We start from the raw sequence: 19,861 nt of genomic DNA, 5'->3' as shown, positions 1-19,861 counted from the left end.
TTTTCATAGTTAACCATCGTTAGCCATGGATATCTATCATGAGAACTGACCGGTGACTAAGTCCGATTTATTGGGACGTTTATCGGCAGTCAACGAGTAATGGGGGAACACAGCACAAAAAACAAGCTATTTTGAAACCATGGCATGAAAAAGCCATGAATTAATGATACGATTCACATGACCTGAGCCATATGTGGGATATATTTTCCTAAAATATCACATTTGGTTTACTCACCGGAAATATGAACCATGTTAGAATGTATAACATTTAGTTCAAGTGGTTGATCACAAATACACCACATCATGCCCACTTGGCCTATTTATCATAAATAAGTCAGAAAATTGTGCAAATCTTCCTAACCTGGCTTTATATAACTACCGTATAGTACAAGTAATTGCTTTAAAATTAACAATTGCCAGCCTCACCCCCCCCCCCCCCTCCAACTTCACCTTATTTTGGTATAAGGTGAAAGCTCATAAATAATTTTTCTCCGGTGAAATTTTAGGCCTGAAATATATGTTTCATTTAGGCGGTATGAACAAATACATGATAGTTTGGTGTTTACCACGCCTGCAATTTTCTGCTCAAATGATTAGCTTATATTGTGGTTTGTTCTTCTCCGCAACATAATTATGTCGCTGCAGAAACCACTCTGGATTTGTTTTCTTTTAAATAGCTTTAAATCATGTCACCAAATGTTTTGAAAACTTTCCCACTATTAAAATGTTCCAGTGTTTCTAACAATATTTTGCCCATTTGAGACTAAAGATTTTTCCAGTGAGTATGGTAAGGCCAAATAAACAAAAGGTTTATCTCTCAAGAATTTTGAAAAAAAAAGCTATGTGGTATATGCCTTTTCTCTTCTTTTTTTTCTTTTAGAAATACAACTTACAAGCTAAAAGTGGTACATGGGACTTTTTTTAAATAATTAAAAGCCTGTAAAAATGCCTAGTGCATAGAGCTATGTGCTCTAACATAAAATGGCTTGCACATACTTGGTACTTCGATTTTAGAGACAAAACCTTTGGGGGGGTCTGAGTCTAATATAGGTCTAAGATACTACTATATTTTGTAAATGATTTCTTAATTCATTCCATTCCATTTACAAATATTGGCACAATGATGCATTCAACCTAGCAAGAATCAAATACACATAATTGCTTGTTTATACTAAATGAATGATATATATATATTTGTGTAACTTGAAGTTGAAACACGGGGGAGTTTATTTAGTTTACAGTAAGCAACCTTGTTTGGGACATTTTTAGACAAACAAGCTATGTACTACAGGGGATTTTTTTTATAACTAAAAAGAAAAGCCTTTAAAAAAGGCTCAGTGCATCTATAAGCTTATAGGGCTATACATGCTAAAATGCCTTTCACATACTTTGCGCTCGGCTTAAAAAAAATAAATCTCTTGGGGGGCTTGATATTATAAGCCTATAAGACAAATTTTGTAAATTATTTCTTATTTCATTCCATTGATAAACATGATCTTGGTATAATACCGATGATGCAATCAAGAAGCAAGAATTAAATATAGGCCTATATGTATGACTACAAGGGACTACAAGCTGAATTGTTTTTTCTAAAATATGAATGTTCAAAACTTGTGTTACTTGAAGTCGAAACATATGGGGTCATATTCAGTTTACGGGTAGATGAGGTATTGTTGGTCGAAGCAACCTAAAATCGATTTTCATTATCTAGATCAATATATTATTGAAAATTAACACCTTGATGTTTTGCAAAAGTTCATTCTACAAATCGTATACTTTGCAAACTTGCTTAGTTTATTGTTGCTAATGAGTTATGTACGTTTTACAAAAGTGTTGTTGTTTTAGGCCTCTTTACAACGTAACTAAAGAACCGCAGCACCTATAAAAGTGTATCTGTGATATTTTAATTTTCTACACGCTCGCTATGAATTGAGCAATGCAGTTTTTGCCAAAGCTCACTACCATTCGTAAGATGCTGTGAACTACCAAATCACAACAGTTTAAAATAATTAATAACCTTAAAGTAAATACATAACCTTGTTTGGGCCTTATTTTTAAGAATTGGCTTTCAATGGCCCACACATTGCACTTGGCAACATGCAACATAACACAACATGCACAATGAATAGATATAGAGATTCTGGTCGATCCTTCATGTAATTATTTCGTGTAATCTAATCCTAACTCTAACCCTAATCCTAACCCTAACCCTAAGCCTAATCATAATCATAACCCTAATCCTAACCCTAAACCTCATCCTAACCCTAATCCTAACCCTAAACTAACCCTAATTTCGTGTAAAATTACATGAAGGAATAACCGAGATTCTTCACTTATGGAATAATAAATGTCACCAAATAATCAATCTATTCATATCAATACTAATCCCTTCTATTTATACAGATATTTCCTTTCGTTGTTGGTATGCCAAAAATTACAACATGCTATCAAATCATGAAACTTATACTATTAGTCCAAACCTGCACCCCCCCCACAGTGTCTTCGACCCTATATCTTCATGGCAGGAATCGCCATGGTAGGTTAAATCCACAGCCACGATTAGCCATTTGGTTCAAACCTTTAAAGCTCTTTTAAACTAATAATTAGTCGAGGGACATAACTAAGGCTACTCACAATAGCCGGGTAATCGATCTTGGTTGTGCGTGATTAAGCTTGTATACCCCATTGAGGTCAATGGTCATCGACTTTTATACTGCCTACAGTGAGTGCAGCTGTACTACACGCTGCACGCTGTAGTCCATAACAGGACCAACGCAATATAAAATGGTCAAATTTTGAGTTCAAAGCGCACGGCCAATTTTCAAAGCGCATTCTAGCGACTATCATATCTGTTCAACACGTATTTCCAAGTTTATGAGACCAAATCTGGTTTCTTGAGAAAAAAATCATGACGGGAGATATTCATCATTTTCTAACCCGGTATCAGAAGATTTTCGTCTGATATCAAAATCGTGCATAGCAATTCACGTGTATCGATCCCGTGTATTCATTTTAGTGTCCCTTCTGCACCAAATAATTATTAGCCAGGCGGTGTCGGTGTGCCCCCCCATGAAAGAAACATGCACCTGCATATTTTCACATTCAGTCTACAACAACTAATTTTTATTCAATTTGAATAGAAACCAGATAAAAAATGTTGGATTTAACGACCTATTCGATATCACAACAACCTGTGCCTGATGTTGTGGAGCTTATTTTAAAAATTGGCAAAAAATGAATAGATTTATATAATGTATTCACATATAGAAGTCTTTTGCCAGAAAACATGTTGGGTCCAGTTATATGAAAAGCCTTTCCTTTCATGGCATTTTCAATACATGATCTTGTTTTCGTATAATCAAATAAACATTGCATGTATTTTTTAAACACATAATAGTCAAGAGTCACTGCATACAATTTTAAAAATGGTATCCCTATTCCCTAATATATAGTCATACTCATGATTGATATGCCTTTAAATGAAGTAAAAGAATAAGGAATATAAATAAAACAAATGAAAGACCAGGTAAGCGAAACTATTTACACTCCAATTTTAAATCTAAAAATCTAAAGATCTATAAATAACATTCATTAATTACAAATACAATTTTAAGAGAAAAATCACTAACCTGATCATCATGATGAGATCATTGAGAGAAAAAATGACATGGGCCATTAAACTTGAATAGGTGTAGGTACTACACACACAACTAAATAATTGAAGATCAATGTACAGCCAAGCTCAACCAATATCTATAGTTTGTCTCAACTGGGTATGCTTGGGCACACAAATATACACACAGAAATTCTTGGTCCATAAGCCTTTCAATTCTTTCACACATCATGATAGTTTTTTAGTCAAATCACCTGGGTCATTCAAGTAAATGAACTAACAAAATACCAAGGTTTGCATTTTACTTTATTTGTTAAATCTGTTTGATTTGTTTGAATACTTCCAATTCAAGGACTTGGTCTATAGTATTTACTCTATTCACTAATATTATGACTTAATTTAAAGGTGCATGGTATTAAGATATCCAGGAGAAAAATTAATGCATAAAGATGAAAAAAAAAACACAACCTTTTACAAGTATAGCTTGAGGGTTTTAATGGTTTACCTTTGGGTAAAGTATATACCTGTTAAGCTTTCATCATGATCATGAAGAGTCCACAGCATCTTTTTGACAAACTACCTATTGCTGCTGATGATGCAGGTACACCCCTACTCAACTACTTTGTGGCTCCTCTAGAGTACACCAGTGCAGTACCAATCTAGTACTGCACAGGCTTCATCTGCTATCCATTGCTGATATGTCTTCTGCTATCTACTGCTGATGTGTTCATCTGCTATCTACTGCTGATGATGTCGTCATCGGCTATCTACTTTATGATGATGTCTTCATCGGCTATCTACTGCAATGTCTTCATCTGCTATCTACTGCTGATGTGTTCATCTGCTATCTACTGATGATGTCGTCATCGGCTATCTACTTTATGATGATGTCTTCATCGGCTATCTACTTTATGATGATGTCTTCATCGGCTATCTACTTTATGATGATGTCTTCATCGGCTATCTACTGCAATGTCTTCATCTGCTATCTACTGCTGATGAGTCATCTGCTATCTACTGCTGATGTGTTCATCTGCTATCTACTGCTGATGTGCCTTCATCTGCTATTTACTGATGACGTGTCTTCATCTGCTATCTACTGCTTATGTCTTCTTCTGCTATCTACTGCTATGTCTTCATCTGCTATCTACTGCTTATATGTCTTCATCTGCTATCTACTGCTTATGTCTTCATCTGCTATCTACTGCTATGTCTTCATCTGCTATCTACTGCTATGTCTTCATCTGCTATCTACTGCTTATATGTCTTCATCTGCTATCTACTGCTATGTCTTCATCTGCTCTCTACTGCTATGTCTTCATCTGCTATCTACTGCTATGTCTTCATCTGCTATCTACTGCTATGTCTTCATCTGCTATCCACTACTGATATGTCTTCATCTGCTCTCTACTGCTATGTCTTCATCTGCTATCTACTGCTATGTCTTCATCTGCTATCTACTGCTATGTCTTCATCTGCTATCTACTGCTATGTCTTCATCTGCTATCTACTGCTATGTCTTCATCTGCTATCTACTGCTGATGTGCCTTCATCTGCTATTTACTGATGATGTGTCTTCATCTGCTATCTACTGCTATGTCTTCATCTGCTATCTACTGCTATGTCTTCATCTGATATCTACTGATATGTCTTCATCTGCTATCTACTGCTGATGTGCCTTCATCTGCTATCTACTGATGATGTGTCTTCATCTGCTATCTACTGCTTATATGTCTTCATCTGCTATCTACTGCTATGTCTTCATCTGCTATCTACTGCTTATATGTCTTCATCTGCTATCTACTGCTGATGTCTTCATCTGCTATCTACTGCTGATGTGTTCATCTGCTATCTACTGCTGATGTGTTCTTCTGCTATCTACTGCTGCTATGTCTTCATCTGCTATCTACTGCTATGTCTTCATCTGCTATCTACTGCTTATGTCTTCTTCTGCTATCTACTGCTATGTCTTCATCTGCTATCTACTGCTTATATGTCTTCATCTGCTATCTACTGCTTATGTCTTCATCTGCTATCTACTGCTATGTCTTCATCTGCTATCTACTGCTATGTCTTCATCTGCTATCTACTGCTTATATGTCTTCATCTGCTATCTACTGCTATGTCTTCATCTGCTCTCTACTGCTATGTCTTCATCTGCTATCTACTGCTATGTCTTCATCTGCTATCTACTGCTATGTCTTCATCTGCTATCCACTACTGATATGTCTTCATCTGCTCTCTACTGCTATGTCTTCATCTGCTATCTACTGCTATGTCTTCATCTGCTATCTACTGCTATGTCTTCATCTGCTATCTACTGCTATGTCTTCATCTGCTATCTACTGCTATGTCTTCATCTGCTATCTACTGCTGATGTGCCTTCATCTGCTATTTACTGATGATGTGTCTTCATCTGCTATCTACTGCTATGTCTTCATCTGCTATCTACTGCTATGTCTTCATCTGATATCTACTGATATGTCTTCATCTGCTATCTACTGCTGATGTGCCTTCATCTGCTATCTACTGATGATGTGTCTTCATCTGCTATCTACTGCTTATATGTCTTCATCTGCTATCTACTGCTATGTCTTCATCTGCTATCTACTGCTTATATGTCTTCATCTGCTACATGTTCATTCATTCATTCATTCATATTTTATTTTCATCAATCATCAAAATGCATGTGATACATAAAACTCAACAAAGTAATACAAAATATATGAAGCTAGAGTAATGAATACAATCAGGAATCAATCAATATAATGTAAGTCAATACAATAATATAACAATGCATGCTTAAGCAGACTACCTTTTAAATGGCAGTAATGATAATAATAATAATAATGATGATGACAATAATAATAACACTAATAATGATAATAATAATAATACAAGATAGTACTGCATGATTAATTATTAAGCAAGATTAAGCAAGCATTAGATTATACAAAATATATGAATGATCATTGATATAATGAATAATGAAATATGAGGCAAGAATTATTCTGAATTAATGGTATAGTTATATATCAATACAATCAATTAGTATTACAGTTATATCAGTATAATATAAATAAATACAATAACATAATAATGCATGCTTAGCAGACTACATTTTAAATGGTCATTGATACGATAAATACAAAGTATAGTTAATACAATATAGTACTGAATAAAGTAGATTATCTAGGCTGAAATAAAATACAATTCTGGACTAGGTTGTTGAGCAAAGGAAATTGAGAGGGAAAAGAGATGAAAGAGATGAGATTGAGAGGTGCAGAGACCTCATTGACACACAAACATACACATACACATATCCGACAGAAAGAAAAGAAGAGAAAAGGATATGAAAGGGAAGAAAAAGGAAAGAGAAAGAGAAGAATAGTGAAGGTCATAGCTACTAATTACGTCAAGAGCATAATGGAAACAAACGCCTACGGTTTCTGATGATGATTCTGATGATGCAGTATTAATGTGAAGTTTGGTGGCTACTATTGTAGGAATGCAAGCAGTAGAAGACAATTAAAGCACACAAAGGGAACACAATACAAACATTGGACAGCAGCGAAGTAAAATTAAAAATCAAGCACAACTACCGTAAAGCTTCGAGGGTAAACAAGGAGTGTCTATGCCGAATCATATTCACCGATGAAACATTTTTTCAACCTACTTTTAAAGGCAACATGTGATACAGAGTGCTTGATGTTAAGAGGGAGAGAGTTCCAGAAACGCGGTCCTCTGGTTTTAGAGGTGTTACTAGCAAGAACAGATTTAGTAGGAATGATGAATGGCTCATTAGCATGTCTGGTGTTATAGGGGTGAGCAAATCCATGTATCTACTGCTGATGTCTAATTCAGCAATTCTGCTATCTACTGCTGATACACATCAGTTCATCTGCTATCTGCTGCTGGTGTCTTCTTCTGCTATCACTGATGTCTTCTTCTGCTATCTAGGGGAGAGTGGGGTAAGTTGAGCCACTTTTTACATTTACTTTCCCTACGCTCAAGTAAATAAAGCAGGACCCAAATGCAGTGTTACAAATGAAACATATGTATGTTTACTTGGTTATGATACCACAAAATTGTAATCAATATTTTGCACTTTCTCACAGTGAGACTTCAAAAATCATTTGCAAATTGGCTCAACTTACCCCAAGGGTGGGGTAAGTTGAGCCAGTCGCAGGGGCAAGTTGAGCCACCATAGAAATGCACAGTATATGCCATAGCTGTGAAATTCAATTTGGCCTTTTTTAATTGTTGTTTTCAGGTATTTATTTCGAAAAATAGTTTGATATAGAAGTAGTTTGATCTAAATATTGCATACAAGTAATTTCTGACAAGATTTTACTTTTATTAAAAAAATTGGGGAAATTTCTGCAGGTTTTTCCTATGCTCAACTTGCCCCATGGCCTTTGGCTCAACTTACCCCATGTGGCCCTTTTTGTCAACAACCAAGCCTCCCGCCTGACTAAAACTTGTTACAGTTGTAAATAGTTTCCTAAAATAGTGTTCATATATCACATCCTCAATACCCAGAATGTTATCATTTTAGCCTTTTTCTTTCTGGGTGAAACATGAAAAAAATTGGTTTTTGCCAAAAGTTCAACAAAAGTGCGAAAAATGAACTTTCTAATGCAGCTTTCTTACCCTATGAGCAAGTGATTCCATATTACACTTGAGAAGCCTCTGTTATGTCATATACAAATAAGTGGAACTGCAAAGTAAGATAAGTTTTTAATTTTCTTTCTAGAGGGGGTGGCTCAACTTACCCCTTGGCTCAACTTACCCCACTCTCCCCTACTGCTGATGTGGCTTCATCTGCTATCTACTGCTGATGTATCTTCTGCTATCTACTGCTGATATGTCATCTGCTACCTACTGCTGATGTATTCTTCTGCTATCTACTGATGTTGTCATCATGCTGATGTCTTCTTCTGCTATCTACTGCTGTCTGTTTCTGCTATATATTGATGTTTTCATCTGCTATCTTCTGCTGATATGTCTTCTGCTGCTATCTACTGCTGATATGCTATCTACTGCTGATGTCTTCTATCACTGATGTGTTTTCACCTGCTATCTACTGCTGACGTGTTTTCTTCTGCTATCTACTGATGTATTCATCAGCTATCTACTGCTGATGCATGTGTCTTCTTTTGCTATTTACTGATATGTCTTCATCTGCTATCTACTGCTGATGTGTCTTCTGCTATATACTGCTGATATTTCTTCATCTGCTATCTACTGTTGATGTGTCTTTATCTGCTATCTACTGCTGATATTGTCTTCATCTGCTATCTACTGCTGAAACATGGATGCCTTCATCCACTATCTACTGATGTCTTCATCTGCTACCTACTGCTGACATGTCTTCTTCTGCTATCTACTGCTGATGTTTTCTGCTGCTATCTACTGCTATTCTGCTATCTACTGCTGTCTTCTTCTATTACTGATCATGTTTTCTTCTGCTATTTACTGCTGATGTCTTCTTCTGCTATCCACTGATGATATATCTTCTTCTGCTACCTACTGCTGATGTCTTCACCTGCTATCTACTACTTATATGTCTTCATCTGCTATCTACTGCGGATGTCTTCATCGGCTATCTACTGCTGATGTCTTCATCTGCTATCTACTGCGGATGTCTTCATCGGCTATCTACTGCTGATGTCTTCATCTACTATCTACTGCTGATGTCTTCATCGGCTATCTACTGCTTATGTGTCTTCTTCTGCTACCTACTGATATGCCTTCATCTGCTATCTACTGCTGATATGCCTTCTTCTGCTATCTACTGCTGATATGCATTCTGCTATGCTATCTACTGCTGATATGTCTTTATCTGCTATGTGTGATGTATTCTTCTGCTATCAACTGTTGATGTGTCTTCATCTGCTATCTACTGATGTCTTCATCTGCTATCTACTGATGTCTTCATCTGCTATCTACTGTTGATGTGTCTTCTATACTGCAACCTTTTAATTGCATGACAATAGCTAAAAATACTTCAGTTTATTCTTAGTCTGCACTCGATTAGAGTAAGTTGACAATCCTTCAGGGAACACTGATTCTGGGTCCTTACCAAACCATTTACATGTAGAATGTAGATTTGAATTTTAAAAATAGGATTAGGAATCAGAAGCTCACAATCCACACACACATAGTGTTGCTCCATACTCATTCACCCTTGTACCAGTGCAGTGTACTGACATAATTCCACCTCATCAAGACAGATGGTCAACATGGCCAAGTCAAAGAAGATTACCCACAAAAAGCACTTTTGCAGATGGGTACAGGCCTATCAATTGAGGTAAACATGGTAAATGTTAGATTGGAAGAGATGAGTAAGATGGGCGAGGGGATGGATTAAACTCGCCACATCAGGGACTGCCTTTTGGAAGTTGCAGGAGAGCATTAAATAGCTCTTCTGGAGCCTTCAACGAGAGCTGTTTGGAGCATTTACAATAGAATGTATATAAAGAGAAAATGGTAAACTAAGGAGAGCTAAAAATCATTCTCCTATAATAAAAGGAGAGCAGTAGAGAGTGATTGCTCTCACTCTCCTCAAAAGGCTCATTTACTCATTTACTTACCATGACTGGTTGAGCCTAATGCTCTCATCCATATTTGGTGTTTGGTAGCAACCACAAAATTGCTGAACAAAATGTGGATGAGTCTTAAACTGAACATATCACATATGATCCTCAGCTGAAGGAGCAGTTGAAGGCTGTTTTTATGGTCTCGTGCAATTCTTCTTCTTCCTATCTTATATCCATATTGTACCTCAATGTTGAGTATTATATCGCACAGGATGAGAGTACATTGTACCGTAATTCACTTCATGTCATTGTCATATTATTTCCCTGATCCCAGCATTATTGCTTTGAATTCAGTCAAACTCTGAATACTAGCTGCAATACTGCCGAGTCAACTTTAATATTGGTAGCATTGTCAGCTAGCTGTGAAGCACTCGTAGTTGATTGATCAGCGCAATGTGCCAGGGTGACAAAATTATTTTACATGAATACACCTTAACACTAAGGGACTGTGAAATAATTATGAGCTGGGGGAATTTCCATAAATTGCTTGCTCCTCTCTCAGCCCACCAACAAATCTTCCCCCACCCCTTTGGATATGACATATTTGGCAATCCACGGTTTTAAGGATTTTAATATTTAGCGTGTTTAAGGGTTATGGTTTTAGTTACCTTAGGGTTAGGGTTTATTAGGGTTAGGGCAAGGTTGGAATTAGGGGGATGTCATTTTCTTAGGAAGGGGGGTCATGAATATGTCGGTAAAGACCCCCCCCCCAGCATCGCGGGCTTAATTTATTTACGACCCCGCCTATCTTGAGTCAAAACATTTTATTACCCCCCCCCCTTTCTGCTTACACAGGTTCAAGACAAATCATTCTTCGTTGGAACTAAGGCGCAGAGCATGCCAAAACATTTGGGCCGTGCAATAATTATGAGCCATGGGGGAGGGTAAAACTGGGGCAAGAAATTTTTGGTAAGTCGAAAGGGGGGGGGGGACACAAGCAATTTTGTGAAAATCCGAGAGGGGGGCAAGCAATTTTTGGCACAAATTCATGGAGGGCTCATAATTATTGCACAGCCCCTTAGAGCGAAGAAAGTGTGTGGAGCGCATTAAGATGCCCCCCCCAATTTTATTGCACAGCCCCTTTTTTAATTTAAGACTTTTAGTCGCAAGTGACTAACCGTACACTTTTCAATTTGAATAGATCCTTTTCAATTATTTTTGTTATTACTTGCCAAATTCATATCAGTTACAGCCTCAGGCTGTTCTTTATGATGCCTAGTTCACCGACATCTTTGTAGTTATGTTAGCACCCGGCACCCCGGGCTAGCTACATGTAGCACCCGGGGCTATGCACAGTCCATTCTCACTTTTATACTAATTATTTTTCTAAGTATAATTTAACAGGGTCAGATCAAAAGGTCAACAACACCTTACGTCCTTCTTACCAATAATATTCACGCTTCGTTTCGCTTCACTGCAGCCCTTTCGATTCTCTAGGAATTATAGCTCTCTTGCAGATCCAATTTTGCCATGCACCATGCACATTCAGGTCGGTTTTTGTAAATAATACCAACATCATCCCCTAGCAGACGACTCTTCTAAACAAAAGCAATAGTTTCCAATAGAGACTTACTCTTAGCGTATCAAAACTAACGTATGTGATGTAAATATTGGTAGTATGTTTTGGGCTGACGATATTGTACTAATCGCAGATAATGAACACAAATTGCAGACGATGTTAGATCTAGCGGCTAATTTTGCTCGCGCTTGGAAATTAAGCTTTAACCATAGCAAATCAAATGTATTGATTGTCGGCAAGCGATTGAACCCCAATAGACTATGGCACTTAGGGGAGAGTTTTATTCATGAAGTTGACAGATATAAGTACCTGGGTGTCACTCTTTGTAGAAACATGTCAAATCACTATCACATTGAAGAAGTTATTAAAAAAGGGAATCGAATGATTGGTTATATTAAATCTATTATTGATGGTCAAGACGATTTTAATCGTGTATATTATGGGGATATATTGTGGAAAAATTTGGGTCTTTCAACCATAAATTATGCTTCAGCTGTATGGGTGCCCAGTAGTTTAAATGATTCTAAGAGACTCGAGCACCTTCAAAATCAAATGGCTCGTTCTATCCTTAGAGCCCCTAGAAACACACCAATTGAATGTTTATTAGGCGATCTTGGTTGGCAACCAGTCGCTGTTCTTCAAGATAAATTACGTATAAAATATTTTAATAGACTAAGATGCATGTCTTTACATCGCTGGCCTAAATTGCTTTATAATGTCACAAATGTAATGTATATTTCAAACAAAGCCAAACACCTTCGGTGGTTGTCACATCTACAAAATGTATTTATTGAATGTGGTATGGATCACGTGTTTACTGATATGTCACTGTGTAATAACTGGGTTAACAAATGTATTAATATTCTTATTGATAACTCACATCGAAAATGGGAGAAGAACGCTATGTCTAAATCTTCTTTGTTAGATTATAACTTGATCAAAAACATGCCTCGTCTTGAAGGGTATCTGTTAAGTAACTTAGATTTCTATGCTGCATCTCTTAAATTTAAAGCACGCTCGAACACCTTACCGCTCAATGGTAGAACCCATCATTGGAACGATGGTGCAACCCGTATTTGTCCATTATGTAAGAATGAACCTTCTGAACCTTCTGAAGTTGTAGTCAGCAGGGCGAAAACCGCAAATCGCTAACTATTTGGTGACCTGCAAGCTAGAGGTTTTTCTTGAATATATCTAAAGATGGGGCTGATATAGTGGTTTGAGTGAGGGAATTCCATGCCCTTCCAGTTCTTGGGAAAATGAGTTTTTATAGACGTCCTTCTTGATGAATGGAATTTCAACATGTAGGTGGTGGTTTCTTCTCAAACCCGCAGCAGAAGAAGTTTGAATATAGGCTTCTTTGTTGATTCCTACCAACTCATTTTGGATTTTGTAAAACATAGCTAAACGATTTCTCTCCCTTCTGACAGCTAGAGTGTCCCATCCGAGATCTTCCAGCATTTGAGTGACACTACTTTCTCTTTGGTAATCCCCTGTGCAAAATCTTGCAGCTTTTCTCTGCACACTTTCAATCTTCTTTATGAGTCCCGCCCTGTATGGGTCCCATGCACCCGCAGCATACTCTAAGACTGGACGCACTAACGTTAGATATGCAGTAGACTTCACTTCCCTGGACAAAACCACAAGTTTCTCCTCAGGAAACCCAGAGTCCGGTTTGCTTTGTTAACTGTGTTTGTAACATGTTCTCCCCAGTTCAGCTTGTTATCCAGCTGCACCCCTAAGTAAGGATTTGAGTTTGGCTGCTGTAAAACTTGCCCGCAGAAAATATAGTCTCTGTGTGGAGGGTTTCTCTTCAAGGAAATTTCCATGACCGTGCATTTGGAAGGGTTAAAGCTCATCTTCCAGGTCTCCTGCCATGTTTCAAGAGATTTTAGATCAGCTTGTAGAGAGTCCATGTCCCTTTCATTTGACACTGTAGAGTACACCAGGCAGTCGTCTGCGAAGAGTCTTACTTGGTTGCTCAACATGTCCGGGAGGTCGTTTATATAGGTTAAAAACAACAACGGCCCCAACACCGTCCCCTGTGGTACTCCAGAAAGGACCTCTTTGGGTGATGAAAAATTGCCCTCACATGCAACTCTCTGGGTCCTATTTGATAGGAAACTTCTGATCCATTGATGAAGGTTGTTTCTAATCCCGTAATGATGAAGCTTATTCAGAAGGCGTTCATGAGGAACCTTATCAAAGGCTTTGGAGAAGTCTAGAACTGCCATGTGCACTGAATCCCCTTGTTCCAAAGCTCTTGCAATATCATCAACAGTTAAAATGAGTTGAGTTTCAGTGGAGCGCTTAGATCTGAAGCCATGTTGTGAATCAACCAAAATATTATGCTGCTCCAAGTGATCCATAACATGTGAATGTATAATGTGCTCCAGAATCTTGCAGCTGACGCTTGTTAACGAAACGGGTCTATAATTTTCAGGCACGGCTTTGTCCCCTTTTAAAGATGCCACAAATGTTTGCCTCCCTCCATTGATGGGGAGAGTCCCTTGATCAACAGAAGCTTGGAACAAGTCTGTAAATATCGGCGCAAGTTTCTCAGCAAACATTTTGAGAAACCATGGAGGTATCTCATCAGGTCCTGCTGCTTTATTCGGAGACAGTACTTGGAGTTGCTTTAAAACCCCCTTTTCATGAATAATTAAATCTGGAATGTCTTGAATACTGCTACTGCCAAGTGTAGGAATCGCTTCCTTGTCTTCTCTTGTAAAGACACTAGCAAATTGTGCGTTCAATGCCTCTGCTTTTTCCTTCCCATCGCTAATGATATTATTGTTAACTTTGAGATCTGCGACACCGCTTTCACTTTTACCCAGTCTTTTCATGTATGACCAAAACTGCTTGGTGTTCTCTTTCATTGCAGTGGTAAGATTATTTGCAACAAACTCACGCTCGGATTCATTGAGAGATTTCTTAAGTTCTTTCTGGCAAGACAAAAATTTTTTCCAGTCATCACTACTTTGCGACTTTTTCGCCTTGTTAAAAGCCCTCTGCTTCCTGCGTCTGAGTCTGTGGTGTGATCTCTTAAACCATGGCAAACTGTTTGGTTTAGCAGCTGTCTTTTGAGGAATATGCTTATTCATGACTGTCTTTATTTCACTTTCAAGATTGTCCCACTTTTCTTGCACAGAGACATTTCCCATGCTAAAATACTTGTCCTTGAAGGTACTCAACTCCTCATTAATCAAATCTTCATTTGCCTTCCGCCTGACGAAGTACTTCCGTCTTGGTTGTCTCTTCCATTTTGCTCTCAAATCTATGTCGGTGATTACCATGTAATGATCACTGAGTCCTGGATCAACTTTGACATCTCTCACAAGACTTGAATTATTAGTGAATACAAGATCCAAGATACTGTCTTTTCTTGTAGGTTCCAACACATGCTGGTTTAAACCAAAACCTGTTGTAGTCTCAAGAAGCAGCTCTGCTGTGGATTTAGATGCGGGTGATCGCGGATGACTGTGCTATTTTTCCAGTCAATATTTGCTTGATTGAAGTCGCCTGCCAGGATAATGTTATAGCCCTTGCCTTTCTTTTCAATTTTGTCAAGAGAAACCTCAAGATCGGTGACAAATTTTACATTGTCATGTTTATGTTTATAACCGGTGCCAATCAGTAGCGAGTGGCGCCCCTGGAGTTCAAGTTGGTTCCACATGAGTTCATTTTCTGTTTCAAATTCTTCCCGCTTTGTCATGATGAGATCCTTCTTGCACGCAAGTAGAACTCCACCATGGATCCCCTCTTGTCTATCCTTCCTAAAACACATCATACGAGTCCGGGAGGATTTCGGATTTTTTAATGTTCGGCGAAAGCCAAGTTTCGGTGCCTTGAATGATATCAGGTTTATATTGTTCAATAAGCACTTTGATATCGGCCGATTTGTTACCAATACTCTGGAAGTTCAGTAACATAATACGTATTGATTCCCTGCTACTCTTCTTTGTTTTTGCTTTATTAGAAGAAACTTTTTAGCTGCTTTTTACCGGGGGTACTGCGATCAGGAATCTGACAGTGGTCGTCAGATACGTCAGAGAAGGTTGAATTTCCATCGTCATTGTCACTCAAACTGGAAAATTGGTTGCTGGTACTGCAATCCAAAAATGACTTGAATAGGAGTCTGAAAATTCATTATGTCACACATTGGGCATATCCAGGTGCAATTTTTCCTTCGAATTGTAAATAAGTTTCATTATCAACTCCACCACATTGCGCATGGATCCACTTTTCACAGTTGTCACACTCCAGTCCCTGTTGGTATTTTGTCACCAAATTATCACACATACCACAAGGCTCAGGTTTACAAAGTGGGCAAAACCATTCCTGGTTCTGTTTGATAATGTTTTTGTATTCTTTCGAGGAAATATTGGCACAATTTGCATGGTATAAATCGTCACACTCAACACATTGCACTTTTCTGCGATTTTTCATTATTGGAACTTTACAGCTCTCACACTTGACTGGACCAGGGTTTAGATTGATATCACCTGATAACAATAAGATCATGCAGATGCCAATATGTCTGTTTGGACGAAGCTGGATATTGATATATCTTGGTCTAGACAACAATTTATATGTAGTAATATACAAAGTTGAACCTGCTGTACAATCCACTCTAGCTATTGTCTGAGAAAACCTCCATCCCACGAATTTAACTTGTCTAATGAATGATTTACTTCTGTTTCAGATGTACGCCCGTTTACACACGTCATACAATGTTTCACAAATAAGTAGACTAATACTATGTTCACAACACCACTGATATTCATGATGAGAGTTTTGCTGGAAAATACACACTTAAACTGGAAAATTATGATTTATCTCCTGCTACTTCTGCTAACGTTTTATGCTGCTGCTGCTGCCAAAAAATTCACAATTGCACAATGTAAACGAAAGATGTATAGTTGACACAAAATGAAATGTTTTGCTGCAAAGATTTGTTCTCCTCTTCAAGTTCAACATACAATGATATGAAAAATATGAAATGTCTACTTCCCTTTATCTCGAGGTCTGTGAAGTTCAGTTGCTTGATTTCTGCTCCAAGTTCTGCTCCTGCGCCACACCCTATTTGGTCGGATTCAAAATGGCCGCCGCTTTCCCGCCAAAACCAAAGATGACACAAATCACAAATATTGCACCAATATCACAATGACCCATACACCAGATGATGAAGAAACTATGCTATATTTCAGATGATACACGATTACAAGATGGATGATGATAAATAACATGTATTGCACAAAAATGATCCACCGATGCGATGTCCTCTGCTCTGCTTCTGTACTGTATATGTACTGCCACGCCTTCCAATTGCACTCCAAATCCTATTCTGCTGGGCTAAAAATTTTACTGAAGAAACCACTGCTGCTTGTAGCCATAAAATACATCCAAAAAGTTCACAAATTTCACATATAACACTGCCACTAGTTGATAAAAATAACTTAAAGATGGTTGAAGACACGATGAAAAGATTGCACGTTCCGTTGCTGTGTTGCACTTGAAGATCCTTGCTTGTTGGTTGATAATGTAAACTCCGCCGAATTCCTCTCTCTGCTTCCCGGTGACTCGTTGGTCTTCACACTCGAAGTTAAAAATACATCAAAGTTCTCAACATAAATTCACAGTTACTCCACAAAGTTCACTATATTAAACATCCAATGATAAAAGCCAGTTAGGCAATGAAGACATCCAAAATTTTGAAAAATATATGCAAAAGTTGATTAAAAAGAGAGAGCTCCGGAGCTCCAGAAAAACACGTCTAGCTTGCACGAAGTCACCGATACCCAAATGGGTTGAAGATCTAAGGCACTTTATGTTTGTTTGTCACGCACTACAAAATGTCAGAGCCGCTGAATACCACACTCTTGAATATAATCTAAATGTAAACAACTTAGATTTTATCTGGCAGCTTTTTATATCAAGTGATTTAAATGTCAAGACATGTTTTATGTTAGGTATCTCCAGTGATTATTTTCTTGATGTTTATAATATTGATGTTGACTGTTTGTTAAGTATTTTTGACTCAGCATGTAAATCATTTTTAAAAAGAGCCTGGGCCATACGTAATAATTGTATAAAGTAAGCCGACGATCTCTTATTTTATCCTTTACATGTTTAATACTCGGCTCTTCATTCTGTAATTTCACGTATATTATAGTTTGTTTTCTGTGTACAGTCCCACTCGATCTGTCGGACACCCGCTGCGATACCTACTCGATCGTAAATCGTTCACTATTAACTAGTAACAAACGCACGGCGCATGCGCGAGCCGGGAAGTTGAAGCTTGCTGTAGACTCGGTCCCTACACATATATGGCACGTTTGCAACGCCCTAACTCAGGTGTCAATTTGTGGATAAAATTAAATAAAATTAAATATCTTTTTTTCTATATGTCCGTTTTTCCGTCTCCCGGGGAATTGACTTGAAAACACTATGAGGATTACTCAGTTAATTTTTGAGGACAAAAATCATGAAATTGGTGGTGTACGGGAATTTTGTTATGGCCAAGTTTTAGGCCAAAAAAATGTGATTCTTTTCGAAAATGTTTTTGACCGAAAATTCGACTCTTTCTCGCTTATCTGATGAATTTTCAACTTCTTTTTGACATATGTGCTAGATATGACTTTGGTGTTTATATTCCCTGAAGTAATTGTTGTAATTTTGCTTAGTTTTATAAAAAGAAGTGATTTTCTGCATGGAGTTGTTTTGATATTCGGCTTTGTTTACGTTTCAAAACCAAAACTGAATTTCCCGGCTCGCGCATGCGCCGTGCGTTTGTTACTAGTTAAGTTCACTATGCGTATACGCCCTCACTCAACCTAGTGACTTTAACGTAGCGCTGTTGCGCCTGGGCATCCGCAGCATCCCGCCCGGCCGGGTGTCTAGAGTTCGATTTTGGGCTTTCACTGTTTTAAATACTATTTTAGTTGTTTAATTTTCTCTTGTTCCTTTTACATCTTTATGTTTTTCTATATTTTGTAATACCTTTGTAAAATTGTACATGAACGCACCGTCATGTAGACGAGTGCCGCTGTTTCACAAGCGTTGTTCAAATAAAATTATTATTATTATAACATAGAGATTATAATTGAGTTCAAAGGTTAAGTAAATGGATCAGTGTCATCTACGACGTCGCATGTCACAAGTTGGGTATTTTTATGTGGGAGTATACAACTTTGATTTTAAATTGATGATAACCCGGAAGTGTGTTGTCAGTAACGCTGTTTCAATGCACACTTTATAAAATCACGGTCGCAGTGCAGTGCAGCTGAGCTAACTGATCGTTTGTAGTGCTGTATAATATCAGGACATTTGATGCAGTTTGACTTTGCAAAATATGGCTAACAGCTGGTTACCTTTTCTGGCCATTTTGGCGTATTTTGGAGCTGTGGTAAACGCTGAAAAAGCTGTAGGATACAATGTTGTGTCTGGGGAGGAATTCAAGAAGCAAGTATTTGAAAATCCAGAATCACGTTTGTTACGAGTTGTCTATTTTTGGAAATTTGACACCATACCTGGAGGTCGTAAGTGTTTAAAATCATTGTTTTTGTAAAATTATAGTGAAATGTTTAGTCAATTTATTTGTGTTTAAGTATAGCCAGCAGAGGTATTCTATCGCATTGACATGTCGACATGTGAAAAGGCCACGTAGACTTCCCTATTGACTCAGTCAAGCATGGATTCCATGAAACGATTGTCGATTCACTAGCATGCTAGACTGCACAATCATGATAAAACATGACAATGGTGTATGTGGAGAGAGGAGACTTTCACACTGAAATGACTGATAGATCCTCCAGAACTTTTGAGTTGCATGCTCCAGTTCAAGTATGGAAGAAATAGATCTGGGAAGGTCTCTTTCAACGAGGAACCAAAAGTGATAGTGAAGGAACATTCATGGCTGTATTATGAGCCCTGGGAAGTGGAATTCAAATGGGGGAGGGAAGCAAGCAAAGTGGGGGAGGCAATTTTGGGCAGGTCAAAGAGGGGGAGAAGCATGTTTTGGCACACATAACAGTCTCATGGATGGTCTGTTTTTTTGACATTTGAAGTTTGATCATGTTGATAGATAATCATGATAATGCAGTGAACACACTTGTAGCCTGGATT

The 19,861-nt window shown here is 37.8% G+C and overlaps 2 protein-coding genes across 3 annotated transcripts in view; one reads left to right on the top strand and one right to left on the bottom strand.

Moving 5' to 3' along the window:
- The window catches only part of LOC140153679 (adipocyte plasma membrane-associated protein-like), a 43,127-nt gene extending 32,538 nt beyond the window's left edge, over positions 1–10,589 (bottom strand). Inside the window, exon 1 of the mRNA XM_072176488.1 lies at positions 10,210–10,589. Within this exon, the coding sequence (XP_072032589.1) occupies positions 10,210–10,306 (97 nt within the window). The 5' untranslated portion in view covers positions 10,307–10,589. The remainder of the gene's footprint in view (positions 1–10,209) is intronic.
- An 8,377-nt stretch (positions 10,590–18,966) lies between these two features.
- The window catches only part of LOC140153678 (thioredoxin domain-containing protein 16-like), a 47,505-nt gene continuing 46,610 nt past the window's right edge, over positions 18,967–19,861 (top strand). For both annotated transcript variants that reach the window (XM_072176486.1, XM_072176487.1), the window contains exon 1: positions 18,967–19,275. In XM_072176486.1, coding sequence (XP_072032587.1) covers positions 19,089–19,275 — 187 coding nt within the window. In that variant the 5' untranslated portion in view covers positions 18,967–19,088. The remainder of the gene's footprint in view (positions 19,276–19,861) is intronic.

Source organism: Amphiura filiformis, chromosome 5, assembly GCF_039555335.1.
Source record: "Amphiura filiformis chromosome 5, Afil_fr2py, whole genome shotgun sequence".
NCBI lineage: Eukaryota > Metazoa > Echinodermata > Ophiuroidea > Amphilepidida > Amphiuridae > Amphiura > Amphiura filiformis.
The sequence above is the reverse complement of the archived record's forward strand: the minus strand, read 5'-3'. Positions and strand labels throughout refer to the sequence as shown.